At 26.9% G+C, this 13,464-nt stretch overlaps 1 protein-coding gene across 3 annotated transcripts in view; it reads right to left on the bottom strand.

The window, feature by feature from the left end:
- Window positions 1-13,464, bottom strand: part of LOC127279267 (uncharacterized protein DDB_G0284459-like) — a 32,762-nt gene continuing 19,298 nt past the window's right edge. Inside the window, exons 2-6 of one of the 3 annotated variants that reach the window (XM_051301518.1) lie at window positions 10,720-11,109; window positions 8,621-8,913; window positions 8,172-8,502; window positions 6,047-6,171; window positions 1-5,932 (exon numbers count right to left, since the gene is read on the bottom strand). In XM_051301518.1, the coding sequence (XP_051157475.1) occupies window positions 3,395-5,932; window positions 6,047-6,171; window positions 8,172-8,502; window positions 8,621-8,913; window positions 10,720-11,109 (3,677 nt within the window). In that variant the 3' untranslated portion in view covers window positions 1-3,394. The remainder of the gene's footprint in view (window positions 5,933-6,046; window positions 6,172-8,171; window positions 8,503-8,620; window positions 8,914-10,719; window positions 11,110-13,464) is intronic. The other 2 variants (XM_051301519.1, XM_051301520.1) reach the window with 2 other exon arrangements.

The raw sequence follows: 13,464 nt of genomic DNA, 5'->3' as shown, positions 1-13,464 counted from the left end.
TAAGTTAAATCTTACACTTTATTTCGATACAACTAAAATTTTTAAGTGTACAGTAACATGACTTTTGTGTTCGTCGCAATTATATATGTATGTGACAAATGTATCATATGTTTTATTTAATGCATACGTACTGATGTAGCCATGTGTGAGTTTTTTTTTAATTAGGGTATGTATTATGTACATACGTACGCAATGAATCTGTTAGTTACATGAAAAGGAATCGGTGACTTTTCACATTTTTTTTTTATGCACGCCCAATCAATATATAATTACCATTTCTCGTGTAATTAATTCTGTCTTTTTATCATTAACAATTATTTCATTTAGCTGGTCCAATTATAAGACCACTCACTTTTCGTTTTTTTTTTTCTTTTTATCCCCCGTTTTAATCAATTTTCTTTCTTTTTTTTTTTAATAATTGGTTCGCACCTCGGTAAGGATCAATTAGCTCTGATTTTTGAAATTGTTACAAAAATGGCCGCCACAGAATAAGGCACACAATTGATGCAACGCGCACTTTAGTTTAGCGATAAATAGACCTTGTTATCAAACTCATGTTTATATAGTACATATATATATATATACGTGAGTGTGTCCTTTGCCTATTAAATATATATATTTATATGACGCGATTATCCTCGTCTCTATTGCAACAAAATTCGCTCTCTCCTTTTTTTCTAATCACTTCACAGGCTTCAATATTGAACCTTTAACAAGCTTTTACCCTATTTACAATGTTATCTCAATTATAACCTACCGTACAATCTATTTAGTTTGCGTCTTTTTTTTTTTTATTTTACTTTTTCAATTTTTTTTTTCTCGGCCAACTATAAGTTTGTTATTATTTCTCTAATTCAACTTTGATATTTATTTGGGAGCCCATTATCAATCATGCATCGTCATCTAAATGTATTTCTAATTCTTTTATAACATCTGTTACATAATGTTTTAACGTAATTTTTATATTTCATCTTCCCGAATTCGTAACAAATTATATAAAACAATTTTGTTTTTTTTTTTGTAAAAATTTTCCTCTTTAATCTTTTTTTTTTTAATTCTTTTATATTAAAAAACAGTTTCTTAACAAGAGAAAAAGTTTATAAAAGCAGGAAAAATATCATTAAAATAAATTTCAACAATCCTTTAAAAAATTAGTTTCAACATTAAAAAATAATTTCAATGATTTTTTTCCGTCTCTCATAAATTGCTTTTTCTATTGTTTTAAAACATTTTTTTTTTTTATTTTTATATTTGATTTATATTTTCAATTTCACAATTATTTTAATAATACTTTTTTTTTAAAAAAAGTATCAAATTGTTGGTATAAAATATATTTAAAAAGAGACTTCTTTTTTGAATGGAAAGTTACGATTTAGGAAGATAAAATTCTACGTGTTTAACTAGCACTTTAGATTCATTTTGATAACACAATTATGCTATTTAGCAATTCTGTTTGGTAAAACTTGTCGTAGCCTTTCAACAATCAAAATTTAATTCTATATTATATCTCTGTGCGACCACAAAGTCAAAGCTTAATTCTCTAGACGGAAAAATGTCTAACACGCGATGTTTATTTGGATATTTTTATATTTCAAAAATTTGTTTTTTTTTTTTTTATGTACTTAATTGAGTTTGTAAAACATATTCTCTAACATTGAGACATTAGGACTGCCCTGTTCAAGATTAACATCTATAGAATAATAAGAACAATAACAATAACAACGCGTCGTTAACTTGTTTTTTTTTCTCCCCTATTTAACAAATTATCGTTTCTCAAAAACTATTTTTTTTATTTCTTTATTTTCAATAGTAATTAGCCTCTTGTCTCACGACCAATTAATTAATTAAACTTAAATTTAATGATTCAAATAAACTCAAAATGATAATTTTAATATATCAAATTAGAAATATAATTGTAAAAATTATCAAATTAACATCGAATAGTTTGAATCATTTAAATAACATTTTAATAAAAAAAAAAAACTAAAAAGAGAAAAACATTTTTTTAAACATTTGGCGTGAAACTATTTTACATATTTTTAAGTAGATAGGCGAAAATTTTTCATTATAAAACGAAATTTCTTTCTTTTCTTTTTTTTTTTTTTGTAAAACTTGCTGCATGACACAAAAAAAGTGTTATCGTTGAATGATAAAGCTTACATGCAGGCAAGATAACAATGACAACACGAGTCCATTCCCAATATATATAAAAAAAAAAAAAAATTATGAACAATGCTCTGCGTAAATACAGTCTAGTGAACTGCAAGTGCAAGGCTAATTTACACCTAATTGTAGGACACATGAGCTTTTCTTAAGATTCACAACGTTATTACAATTGCGATTAAAAAGCTATTTACAAAACACAAAAAATTGCAAGGCGAAGATCCTTCCATTGCGATTCCAAGTTTCCACGACTCAATTCTCATCTTAAAATCGTTTCTATATAATAATATTCAATAAAAATTGAATTCCATATTGTTTTTTTATCAAGAAAAATTATTAGCTTTCCACGAGCTTTTTTTTTGTTTTCGATATTGAAATCAACAGAATGTGGTATTTTTTTTTTATCAAATTTAGGAATTTCTGTTATTGCCGCACTCAATGAGATCAATTTTTTTCAGAGAACAAAAAAATTATTTAAAAAAAAAATGAGAGAAATAAGTATCAAAATTCAAAATAAAATTATTTATAAAATATTTCGAATTTTTGTTTTATAAAAAGTTATTTGAATTGTTTCTGAAAAATATTGATCTTTGAAGAAATAGAGATAATGAAGGAAGACCAGTGTCATTTTGAATTATGATATATATATATATAAATATATATAGGTATATAAAATACTTGAAGAAATGAGTAAAATTCTTATTAAAATTTTATACTTATATTATGAATCACTAATATTATATTATATATTAATTATTATATATAATAATATAGTAAATTAAAAAACAAATTAGTAAAATTTATCGTAAAAATTTTTTAAACTGAAAATATTTAATTATTACGTGTTAGCAAACATTAATTTTTAGTTATTTCAAAATTAATTATTTCATTAAGATAAACTAAAAAAACGAGAAAGGTAAAATTCAAAAATTTGGAAATATCAGTAAATTTTTAAAAATTGTAATCAAGATTTTTTTAAATTAAACGAAAATTAAGATTGAAATAATAAATAATAATTAGTCTTATGAAATTTGTTGTTGATTTTTGAAAAATTGTTAATTGACTTTCATTGCTTTGTTATTATATAGATAAAACGTTGTACTTTCTTGTCGTTAGTTGATGAGTTCGATGAGAGAATTTTTTTTTTTCTTTTTCAAAATGACACTGGTCTGAACTAATCCTAAATAAGAATATCGTCCCTGCCGATACGAGTTTACAAATAGAGAGTAGTTTACTGTATATTGCAACAGACCGCTTTACAAGGGATGGGACCGTCCTCGTGACCAATTTTCGACTGTCTCGTGAATCTTGAATCAAGAGTGATATATTGATTCTGTCCATTATAGCAACTTTCATAAACTTCAAAAGCCTCATCAATTGGCATTTTTTTTTCTTTTTTTGTCGACATGAAAGCCGGAATCTCCTCGCTTTGGAGACTCGCGGGACTGTTTGGCACGGTTCCTGAGTTTGTTTTCTCATCATTGATGACGTCACTTGTGTCACTTGTAGTGACACTACCCCTTACAAGTCTGTAATAATGTTTCACGTGCTCATTATCATTATCTTCAATTGCAACATTTTCATTAGAATTACTCGCGTGTTTTTGATTTTTTAAAATAATTGGTTCAACAATCTCAGCCTCCCAACAGTCAAGTACATCTGGCTCCTCGATACTTCCAATTGATGTCTCTCTCTCAATTTCTTCATTTGACTTTTTTTCACTATTTATTAGATTACTCATCGTCGTCTTGTCTTTTTCAAACCGCTCTGTCTGCTCATAATTCTCAATTAATTTCGATTCATAGTGAAATAATTTTGTGTCCGGCAAAAGTTTACCATCAATTGATACAACAATTTCGCCTTTTTCGAATGTTTTGACAATTGTTGAATCCTCATTACGATTCTCTTGAATCTTCATCAATTCTTTCTCATTTATCCGAGAGTTTAAGGCAACCCTCATACCCACAACGCTATCCTCCTTATTGCTAAAATCGCAATCACCAACAAACATTGAATTATCCTTCACAGAGTCACACAATTTGATGTTACCATTGTAATCGGCTGTTGTATTAGCAAATTTTTGTTTTTTATTTTTTGAATTTTGCTTTCTCCGTGAATGTGATGACGTATTATTCGTCATACATTTGATTTGCTCTCTTATTCTTTTGTTAGTTCTTGCGAAATCGCCGCAATTGGCCAAATGCATCAATAATTCTTTATTGACACAGCCTTTAGAAGATAGTGCAGGTATGGGGTTGCCCTGCAAGTTTTTTGGCGGCTTTCTCGTTAAATTTTCATCATCCTCTTCTTCATCGTCATCATTATCATCATTACTATCAGTCTCGGATTCAAGACCCGTTGTGACAAATAAATCCGTCGAGTCTGCTTTACGAAGCCATTCGGTTACTGCTTCTGTTATTGGACGATTCACTTTACCTTCTTGTTTGAGTTTTTCTTCGTCTTCCTCTTCTTCTTTGATTTTTATTCGTTCATTGAATTTTTCATCTAATTTTGTTGTTTCAATTAGAGAATTATCAAGACGCTCGCAAGAACCATTTTCCTCGATTTTTTTCTCAATTGTTTCCAATTCGGAATTTATTTCGTCGGTGAGATCAGGTCCAGGCGTTGGTTCACGTACGAATTTTGTATTTTTTGAACTGTATTTTCTTCTTGGAGGAACAACAGGCCTTGTGACTAGGGACTCGTAACTTTCAGGAAGACGTTGCGTCTCTCCATTTATTGGAGTTATCGTGCGATTTATTTCTGGACTAGCAGGTCGTGAACATGGTTTCTCATCTTGGGAATTAGTTTCAACAATTGATTTTGTTGTTCTAATACCGTTTATTCGTATTTTTAGATTGAGAATCTCTCTCGATAATTGTTCGCGTTCATCATGATTGAGATTATCGAGGGATGATTTACGAACATTTGATGAATTATAAATGTTTAATGAATTTTCATCATTTGACAATTTTTGATCATTTAATGGATTTTGAATGTTTGATGAATTTTGAATATTTGCAGTATTTTGAATATTATTTGTTGAATTTTGAACATTTGACGGGGAAGATTTTTGAATAGTCGCGGATTTATTTGATTTTTTGCCATTTGACGATTTTTTACTGGTTGGCGATTTTTGAACGTTGGCCAACTTGGATGATGATGATGATGATTTTTGACTGTTGGACGAATTTTGAATTTTGGCTAAATTGGAATTTTGATGATTCGATGATGAATGATTGTGCTGATTTGATATTATGTGATTTGATGATGAATTGGAGGAATCGTGGAAATTGGACTCGTCTTTATTATTTGAATCACCTCGAATTGTGCCTCCATCATCAGTCTCGTTTGCGGAAGGTTCTTGCGGGAATCCTGACGAGGATTCGGTCATCAGTCTTTTTGAATTGTCCCCATTAATGGAACAGTCGTTGAGCATGTTTGTCATGGAAACAGTTGCTTTTTCTTCTTCGGAAGAATTGAAATTCATCTGAAGTGTGGAAATTTCCAAGGAAGGCAGATTTGAATTTGTTTCCATGTGAGAGTTGTTCTCGTGAGGTGTTGATTCAATTTTTATCGATTGACTATCGACAGTGGATCGAAGTTGAAATTCTTGGCATTCAGGATTTAGGGGCCTTGTTGTCGTAGTTAGTGTTGTTGTTGTTGCCGTTGTTGTTATTGTTGATGAACTCTCCGTCCAAGGCTGACGAGTTGAACCATTCTCCCATTCCGAACTGTATTCCTCTTCCTCTTCGTCCTCCGTATTTCCCTAAAACCGGAATTTTAATTTTAATTCCCATTTTATCACTAAATTATATTTTGCTTATTTAAAAAAAATCTTAGGAATCAAATAATAAAGTAGATTAGAATTTCATCGACTTACAGGAACAGGAGGTCGCTTCTGCTTTCTCTTCCTTTTCTTTCTTCTCCATTTGGCGCATGTCATTGGTGTAGTTGGTGCCATGACATCGTTGTACCTGACCATTGGCCCGCTTTGGATGGTGACACCTTGGAACAGAAAAAGTGTTTTCTATTTATTCTCCAAAAGTTTAAGAGAAAGAGTGCGAGAGAAAAGAGACAACACTGATTTTTTGCGCGCTCGGTTAAACTCGGTATAAAAATGCCAATTCGTCACGGATGAATGGCGAGACGTCTTGGCTTTTTGCTAAAAAATTCTCACCACATGAGAATTGTCTTTGAAAATCTTTGCGACGCGCGCTTTAACGGTTTATAGTGTTTATTTTTAACATATCTATTTAGAGTGTAGCAATGTGCCATGACTGCCAAAGCCCTCGCACTTACAGAATTGCACCTCTGACTACATATTTCTCATGCTAAATACCGAGTCCCTTCGTGCAAGTCAATAAGACTTTAATGTGCTTTTTATTGTCATTATTATAGTGTCCCAAATTTATTACTCGAATCGGGATTTCTCGTATGAAATTAATCATTTAATTTTTCAAGTGAAACTTGACATTCCAAGTGACGATGATGATGACGACAGACAAACAGTAATAATACATCGAGTGATGGATTTTTTTTTTTTTTCTTTTTTGGTTACGATCGTGAAACAAGTTCCTCTGATTTTATTTTTAACAAATCGAAATTGGTCAATTTATTATTCAATTTTTATTTAAATTGCAAAATAATAATTTTGATTTATCAATTATTTATATTATATTAACTTATTCGTTTATTAATTAAAATAATTAATATTTAATTATTATTAAATAATATTATTTACTAATAATAATTTTCAATCGACAAATTAGAATTTTCTGTACCTTTTTATGAATATAAAAGTTGTAGAAAGATAATGGAAATTTTTGAAATAAAAAAAAAAAATTGAAAAATTAACAAAAAATGCCAAATAATTTATTTTTTCGACAATATTTCAAAACTAATAACTTTTTTTAAAATAATTAGTAAATTATTGAATTTAATTCAAAGAAAATATCTCAATTCTATTTGTAATGTCATTAATAATTGGTAATAGTTACAATGTGAAAATAAAAATTATTGAGCAAGAAACTAATTTTCAAAGTACTAAATAATTGTCAAACTTGGTCGTATTTTAAATATTGCAAATTTTTTCATCATTTCTTCTCCGATTACCTGACTTGTTTCTTTTCTATTTTTTTTTTTTTTGGAAATTTCTCGACTTTCTATAATTAAATGTCGGCACTTAATTAAGAAAATAATACGTTGAGCTTTTTGAATAAAACAGATAAGAATTTCACAGAAAGGTAAAATGAGTTCAAGGAACTTTGCCAAGACAAATGCAACAAACAGTACTTTGTTCTCTCTAAATGACTAGATGTAGAAGCAATTAAGCCCACTAAAAGACGAATAGTTGAGAAACCATAAATTTAGACTGCTAAATAAATATTAACGTCTTAATTTATTGAATAAGACAATAGTGTGTTTGAAAACTTTCGAAAATTGAGGAATATATTTGAATCGAATTGTCACGCCTCACTGAATAAGTTAATTGAAATTGATTAGAGGACACGATCATATCCAAAAAAAAAAAAAAAATTTTCTCTTTCGCGAAATATTACCCTCTTTTACCTTAAATGTGGTAGAGGTAGAACGGAAAAAATACTGCAATGATGTTGATGAACAGGACAGCAATCATGAATATGTGTTAATCTCTTTCCCTTGGCCATGCATCCAATTGATACTGTTTTCCGATTAACATTAATAGAATAATTTACAATCGAGCGCTTTATTTATTTACAATTATGTAAATCATAATTTTCAATTTTTTTTTACATAATTGCAATTAAAATTCATTCCAAGAAAGAATGAAAACGATTTATTAATTTTTTGAAATTAACAAAATTATGGCGATTAGAAAAATTTTGAAAATAAAAGAAAAATTTATTAATGAATCGTTTCCGGACCTTCCTTTAAAGCGATTAGTGACAGTCGTGAATTGAAGTATTTTTCTGAGTATTTTTTTTTTAAATGTCGTGTTTTGAAAACGATTAATCAGGGGAACTAACCATTAACGTTAACGAGCGATGGTCCAAACATATAATGACCAGGATACATGTAGGGCTGTGGTAAAGGTTGCACGACGGGTGTTATGTGCATTGGTGGGACAAGTGTTGGCTCAATGTACGGTCCACCATTGTAGCCATCCTGAACTTCATTAACTGGAAGCTCTTCAGTATTTTCCTCAGTTTGTTCCAATGTATCTTCACCGGCGATACTTCCGCTGCAACTTGCACTTCCAGCGTAACTTTCGTTACCGTTCATATTCGAATTCTCAGTAGTAGTCACCATCATTCCTTGTGCGTCTACCATTGCTGCGCAATCAACACTCTGCGCTGACTGGAAAAAACATTTTTTTTTCATAATATTTTATTGGCAAATAAAATTTAAAATTTAATTTATTTCTCTATGGAATAAAAAAAAATTGAAATTAAAACATTTGATTGTCAAAAAATACCTGATAGTCAGTGTAACAAAATTGTTGGCTATCAATTTTCGGAACAAAAGCGGGATTAACCCACTCGATAGGTCTGAGTGGTACCGGACCACAAGACATTGCTGCTAAACAATTTGGCTCCATTTGTTCGGGCATTGGTGGTCCCACCAGCATCACTGGATATTCATAATAATAACCACTGGCATGATCGTAAAATGTGCCATATCCTAACTGTGCCGCAGGTTCAATCATTGATGAGTACTCTCCTGCTCCGCTGTCCAGCAGCTGTTGATCCTCAGTCGTCTCACTCCCATCTATATAGAGAAAACAATTATTCAATAAAATCAATTTGCTCATTGATCCGAGTGCATTCCTCGTTAACTCAAAATCATTTTCTCTTCAATCATGATATATTCGTATATTCATATTTATTCTAGATTTAATTCGAATTAATTATTTTTATTAAATTCCAAATTTAAATAGTGAAATAATTTATATTATTTTCAATTTTATAAATAGAGTTCACTATAGAGTGCATTCCTCGTTAACTCAAAATAATTTTCTCTTCAATTATGATTTATAATTACATATATATAAGTTTCTGTTTATTTTTATTCTACACTTAATTCGAATTAATAAATTTATTTAATTATTTCATTCGTGAAATAAATATTATTCTTTAATTCTTTTTTTTATATTATAAATAGAATTCCTAACCACTAGATGAAAATGATTAAAATTAAATTTTTATGAGTAAAATAATAACAGCGTATATGAAAAAGAGTGTCTAACAATTTAAAATAGTAATTTCTTCTATTGTTCATTTAAAGAGAGAAATTAGTGAAATTTACGTTGTTTACAGGCATCAATTTTTTTTTATGTGATTTTTTACGAGTCAAATTTTAATTTCATAATTTCGAGTTCTATTTAAAAAAAAACTTAATAGGTAACTAATAACTTTTTTTTAAAAAAATAAATCACATAAATTTCAATGATTTGAAAATTCATCAGTTAATTTTTTAAAAAAAAGTACGTTAAATTTTTTATTTATATTTATTATTTACAAATATGTAAAAAAATAGAATTTTAAACTTTAAAAAAGATTTCAGTAATTTTTAATTGTTATACACTCTTAAAAAATGATAAAATATTAAATAAAAGTTTAGGATTAAACACCATAATTAAGAAAAAGTTTCTCGAAAATTGTCATTTTAAAAACTTTAAAATTTGTCCTAATTTCTCAGATAAAAAAAAACAATTACTATTTTATGATTAAAAAAAAACCGTGACGATCATTTTTTATGTACCGAAACGAGAAAGTAAACAGATGACTATAGAGAAGCTTTGAAATAATTGAAATTTAAATAATAATTGAAATTATAAATATAATAATAATTAAATAATAATTTATTAATATAATAATTATATTAATTAATAATCTGTTAATCTCATAATTACATTAAATAATAATCTATTAATATAATAATAATTTAATTTAAATTTAATTTCATAAATCCATAAAATAAATTATTTTCAGAGATTCTCCTTTAGAATAAATAAATAAATCCAATTAATTTATATCTGAATTAGATAAATAATTATTTGATTTGTCAATTGTAGTTTTTACTTTAGTATTGTTTTTTCTTGTTTTCACTTTATTTGCGATCTCGAATTTAATTCACTGAATTGTTAACATTATCTAGATTTTCGAAATAATTGAGACAAATTTGTATCCAGTTTCATTAAACTCTATATAATCAAACTCACCCCTTTTGAAAACACAGAATTCAACTATATTTTATGTTGATTCAAACATCTGATAGAAATTTATTGCTTTGTTAGCTATGCTCGTTAAAATTTCATCACGTACATAGTGCCAAGTTTTACTCGTTTCATTCATCTAATTGTAAGAAACAGTTTTGGCCATTGATATGCATTATCCTCAAATAGATTCTAAGAGATGCATTACTTTTTTTTTCACGCGCGGATAAAATTTACAATTTATATATTTACCTCTTTGAATAATATTCCATTTAATTATTTTTGTTTCTCTCATTTTTATGAGAATTATTAAAAAGAAAAAAAAAAAAAAATTTGATGAAATTTTTTTACATCTCTACCTATACCTCTACCTGCGGTGGAATGAGATGCTGATTGACTCTCAGTTGTCGATGGTGTTGCACTGGTGCTAGCTCTGCTTGTCCATGGTTTTTTCTGTGAAAGATAACCTTTTTTAAATAGAACATCCTGTCGTGGCGTTGTGATTCGCGTATATTCTTCTTCATTGAAAATGATCTTTGGCAGTGACGGCGAACCAGTGGAATCATCTCTTCTCGATTTTGAACTGGCGCTTGTATATCCGCTCGTTGTGGTGGTCCCGCTTCCCGTTTTTCTTGGTCTATAACTCGTTTGTCCATTTCTATCAAAGGGCCGTGAATTTGTACCATTTTCTTGTCCCTTTAAATATCCATTTTTTAATCCATCTTCCTCGTCTTCCTCACCCGGTGGAGCTGTAAACAATTCAATTAATTATTAATTTGCTCTCATTTCAAAAATTTTTCATTTTATTTATTTTAATATTTTTGAAAAATTTTCTTATTTTAAAAAATTTAATATTTTTAAAGAACAAATAAATTGAGAAAAAAAAATAATAGAAAAAAAATTGATTTCAAATAATTGATTATTATCGAATAAATATTTTCTTGAACGAAATAATTTTTATTTGAATAAATTATAAATTTTGTTTCAAATATAAAAATTATTTATTTAAATATAGTTTATGTATACAGTCTAAATTTCTAAACGTTCAAATTAACGAAATTTTTTTTTGTTTATTTTATTAAAAATTACTACAGCAATGAAATATAAAAAAATACATTAAAATTTTTTTTATTTATTTTAGGAACACAATATTTTTATAATAAAATTTGAAATTAAAAAAGGAAACAAATTTTTCATGTTTTTAATTGAACGTTTAGAATTTAAGGCAAATTTTTATTTATAAAAATTATTTTGATACAAATAAATATTTATTTGATATATTTGAATTATAGAATAATTATATTATTTGAATCAATTAAATTTTTTTCAGTACAATAAAATGTATTATTATTATAAATTACTACAATCAAATCTGTCTCGCTTATCCAGGTTCAATTGCATATATACTATTTAAAAATTACATAAGATTCATATTTGACAAATAGAAATAAATCATGTATCTAAAAATAAAATAATTAGTGTTTGTCAACCAGGAATCGATTACAAATGAAAATTTCAAAACTGTTTTTTTTTCTTTTTTAAGAGAAGTCCTCTTTTCCTCGGCACGGTTCGTTAAATATTTTAAGTACACTATGGCCTCTTGTCAATTACAAGTTAAAGAAACAAAAGGTAGAAAAAAAAAAAATAAAAATCTCATTCACAAGAATAATTAAATAACGGTGTAACATAGTTGAAAGCAAGTCAAAACTATTTCTAAGAGTTTGTAACGAGTCTTTCTTCGCACGGCATACTAATTGTCACGTGGTCACTGCATCGACACGTCCGCTAATTAGGCTATAATTACAGTAACCGATACAGCTTCGTTCTCTCGTTAAAAAGTTCTTCTCTTTTTTTTCTTTTTGTTATTGCAAATATACAATTGATAAATACAAATAATAAAAATATGTATTAATTTTACAATTCGTTTTAATATACTATTATGTAATAGTTTGATTAATTAATACCAGTAGTAAATGACTCATTGAGAAATTATAAAAAATAAATTTTTTTTGATTTTTGAAATTTTTATATTATTATTTTTTTTTATTAACGAGGTTCTTTATTTATTTTTTTTTTTTTTATAAAAAATGTAAATCTTTTTTAATAATATACAAAATTGCAAAAACGGATGTAAAACTTGTCATTACACGTTTGTGCCCTAATAAGAAAATTTTAACCACATACTGTATTATATAATTTTACTATTACATTGTAGTATCTAATTGTTTAGAAGAAACATTGTCTTCATACCAAATGATTTGCAAGTATAAAAATAATAATTCAAAGTGTCAGGGTCTTAAGATGAAATCAAATTTAAAAGAGATAAAATAACAATTTTATTTTCATTTATAAATTTTTCGTTACTTCTTAATTTTTTTTTTATATAAAAAATAAATTTTTTAGTTTTTTTTTTATTTTTATATATAATTTGCAAAAATAATTCCTCATCAATTAATTAAAATTAAATATGTTTCAATTTTTTAACAATTTTGTAAAAAAAAAAAATTGGATTCTATTGGATTTTTTCGATAAAATATTTACAATAAAAAAAAATTTTTTCTTAAGTAAAACTTTCTAATATTTATATTTTTCCAAAAATTTTACCAAGTAAAATGAAAATGGTTTTTCATTTAAATTTTCTTTACTTAAATAAAATTAATAATTTTTGTACAAACATTTGTACTTACTGATAAATTTTTCTGCCATTATTTATATAAATTAAACATTTTTATTAATTATAAAAAATTTGTATTAAATGTTACATTTACGTTACATTTACATTTACGAAACAATTAATTATTGTCCATAAAATCCAATTATTTGATAATTAAATAAATAAATTTCAAACAAAATTTATCAAATATTTGTACTTTCTAAAATAATTATTTAATTTAAATAAATGTTGAGAAAATTTTTTGATATAGAAAAAGATGAATCAAATCTTTGATATAGTTGAATAAAACGATTGGTTAGTTGTACAATTTATTTGGTTAATTTAACAAAAATGATTCAATTAATTTTTTGTTTGAAAGTAAAAATACTTGATTAATAAAAAAATACAAATATTTTTTTTCAAACATCTAATATTAAAAAAAAAATAAATT

Source organism: Leptopilina boulardi, unplaced genomic scaffold, assembly GCF_019393585.1.
Source record: "Leptopilina boulardi isolate dan_hultmark-lab unplaced genomic scaffold, ZJU_Lbou_2.1 LbouV2_214, whole genome shotgun sequence".
In the NCBI taxonomy this organism is placed as follows: domain Eukaryota; kingdom Metazoa; phylum Arthropoda; class Insecta; order Hymenoptera; family Figitidae; genus Leptopilina; species Leptopilina boulardi.
Note: the sequence above shows the minus strand (reverse complement) of the source record. Positions and strands in the feature narration are given on the sequence as shown.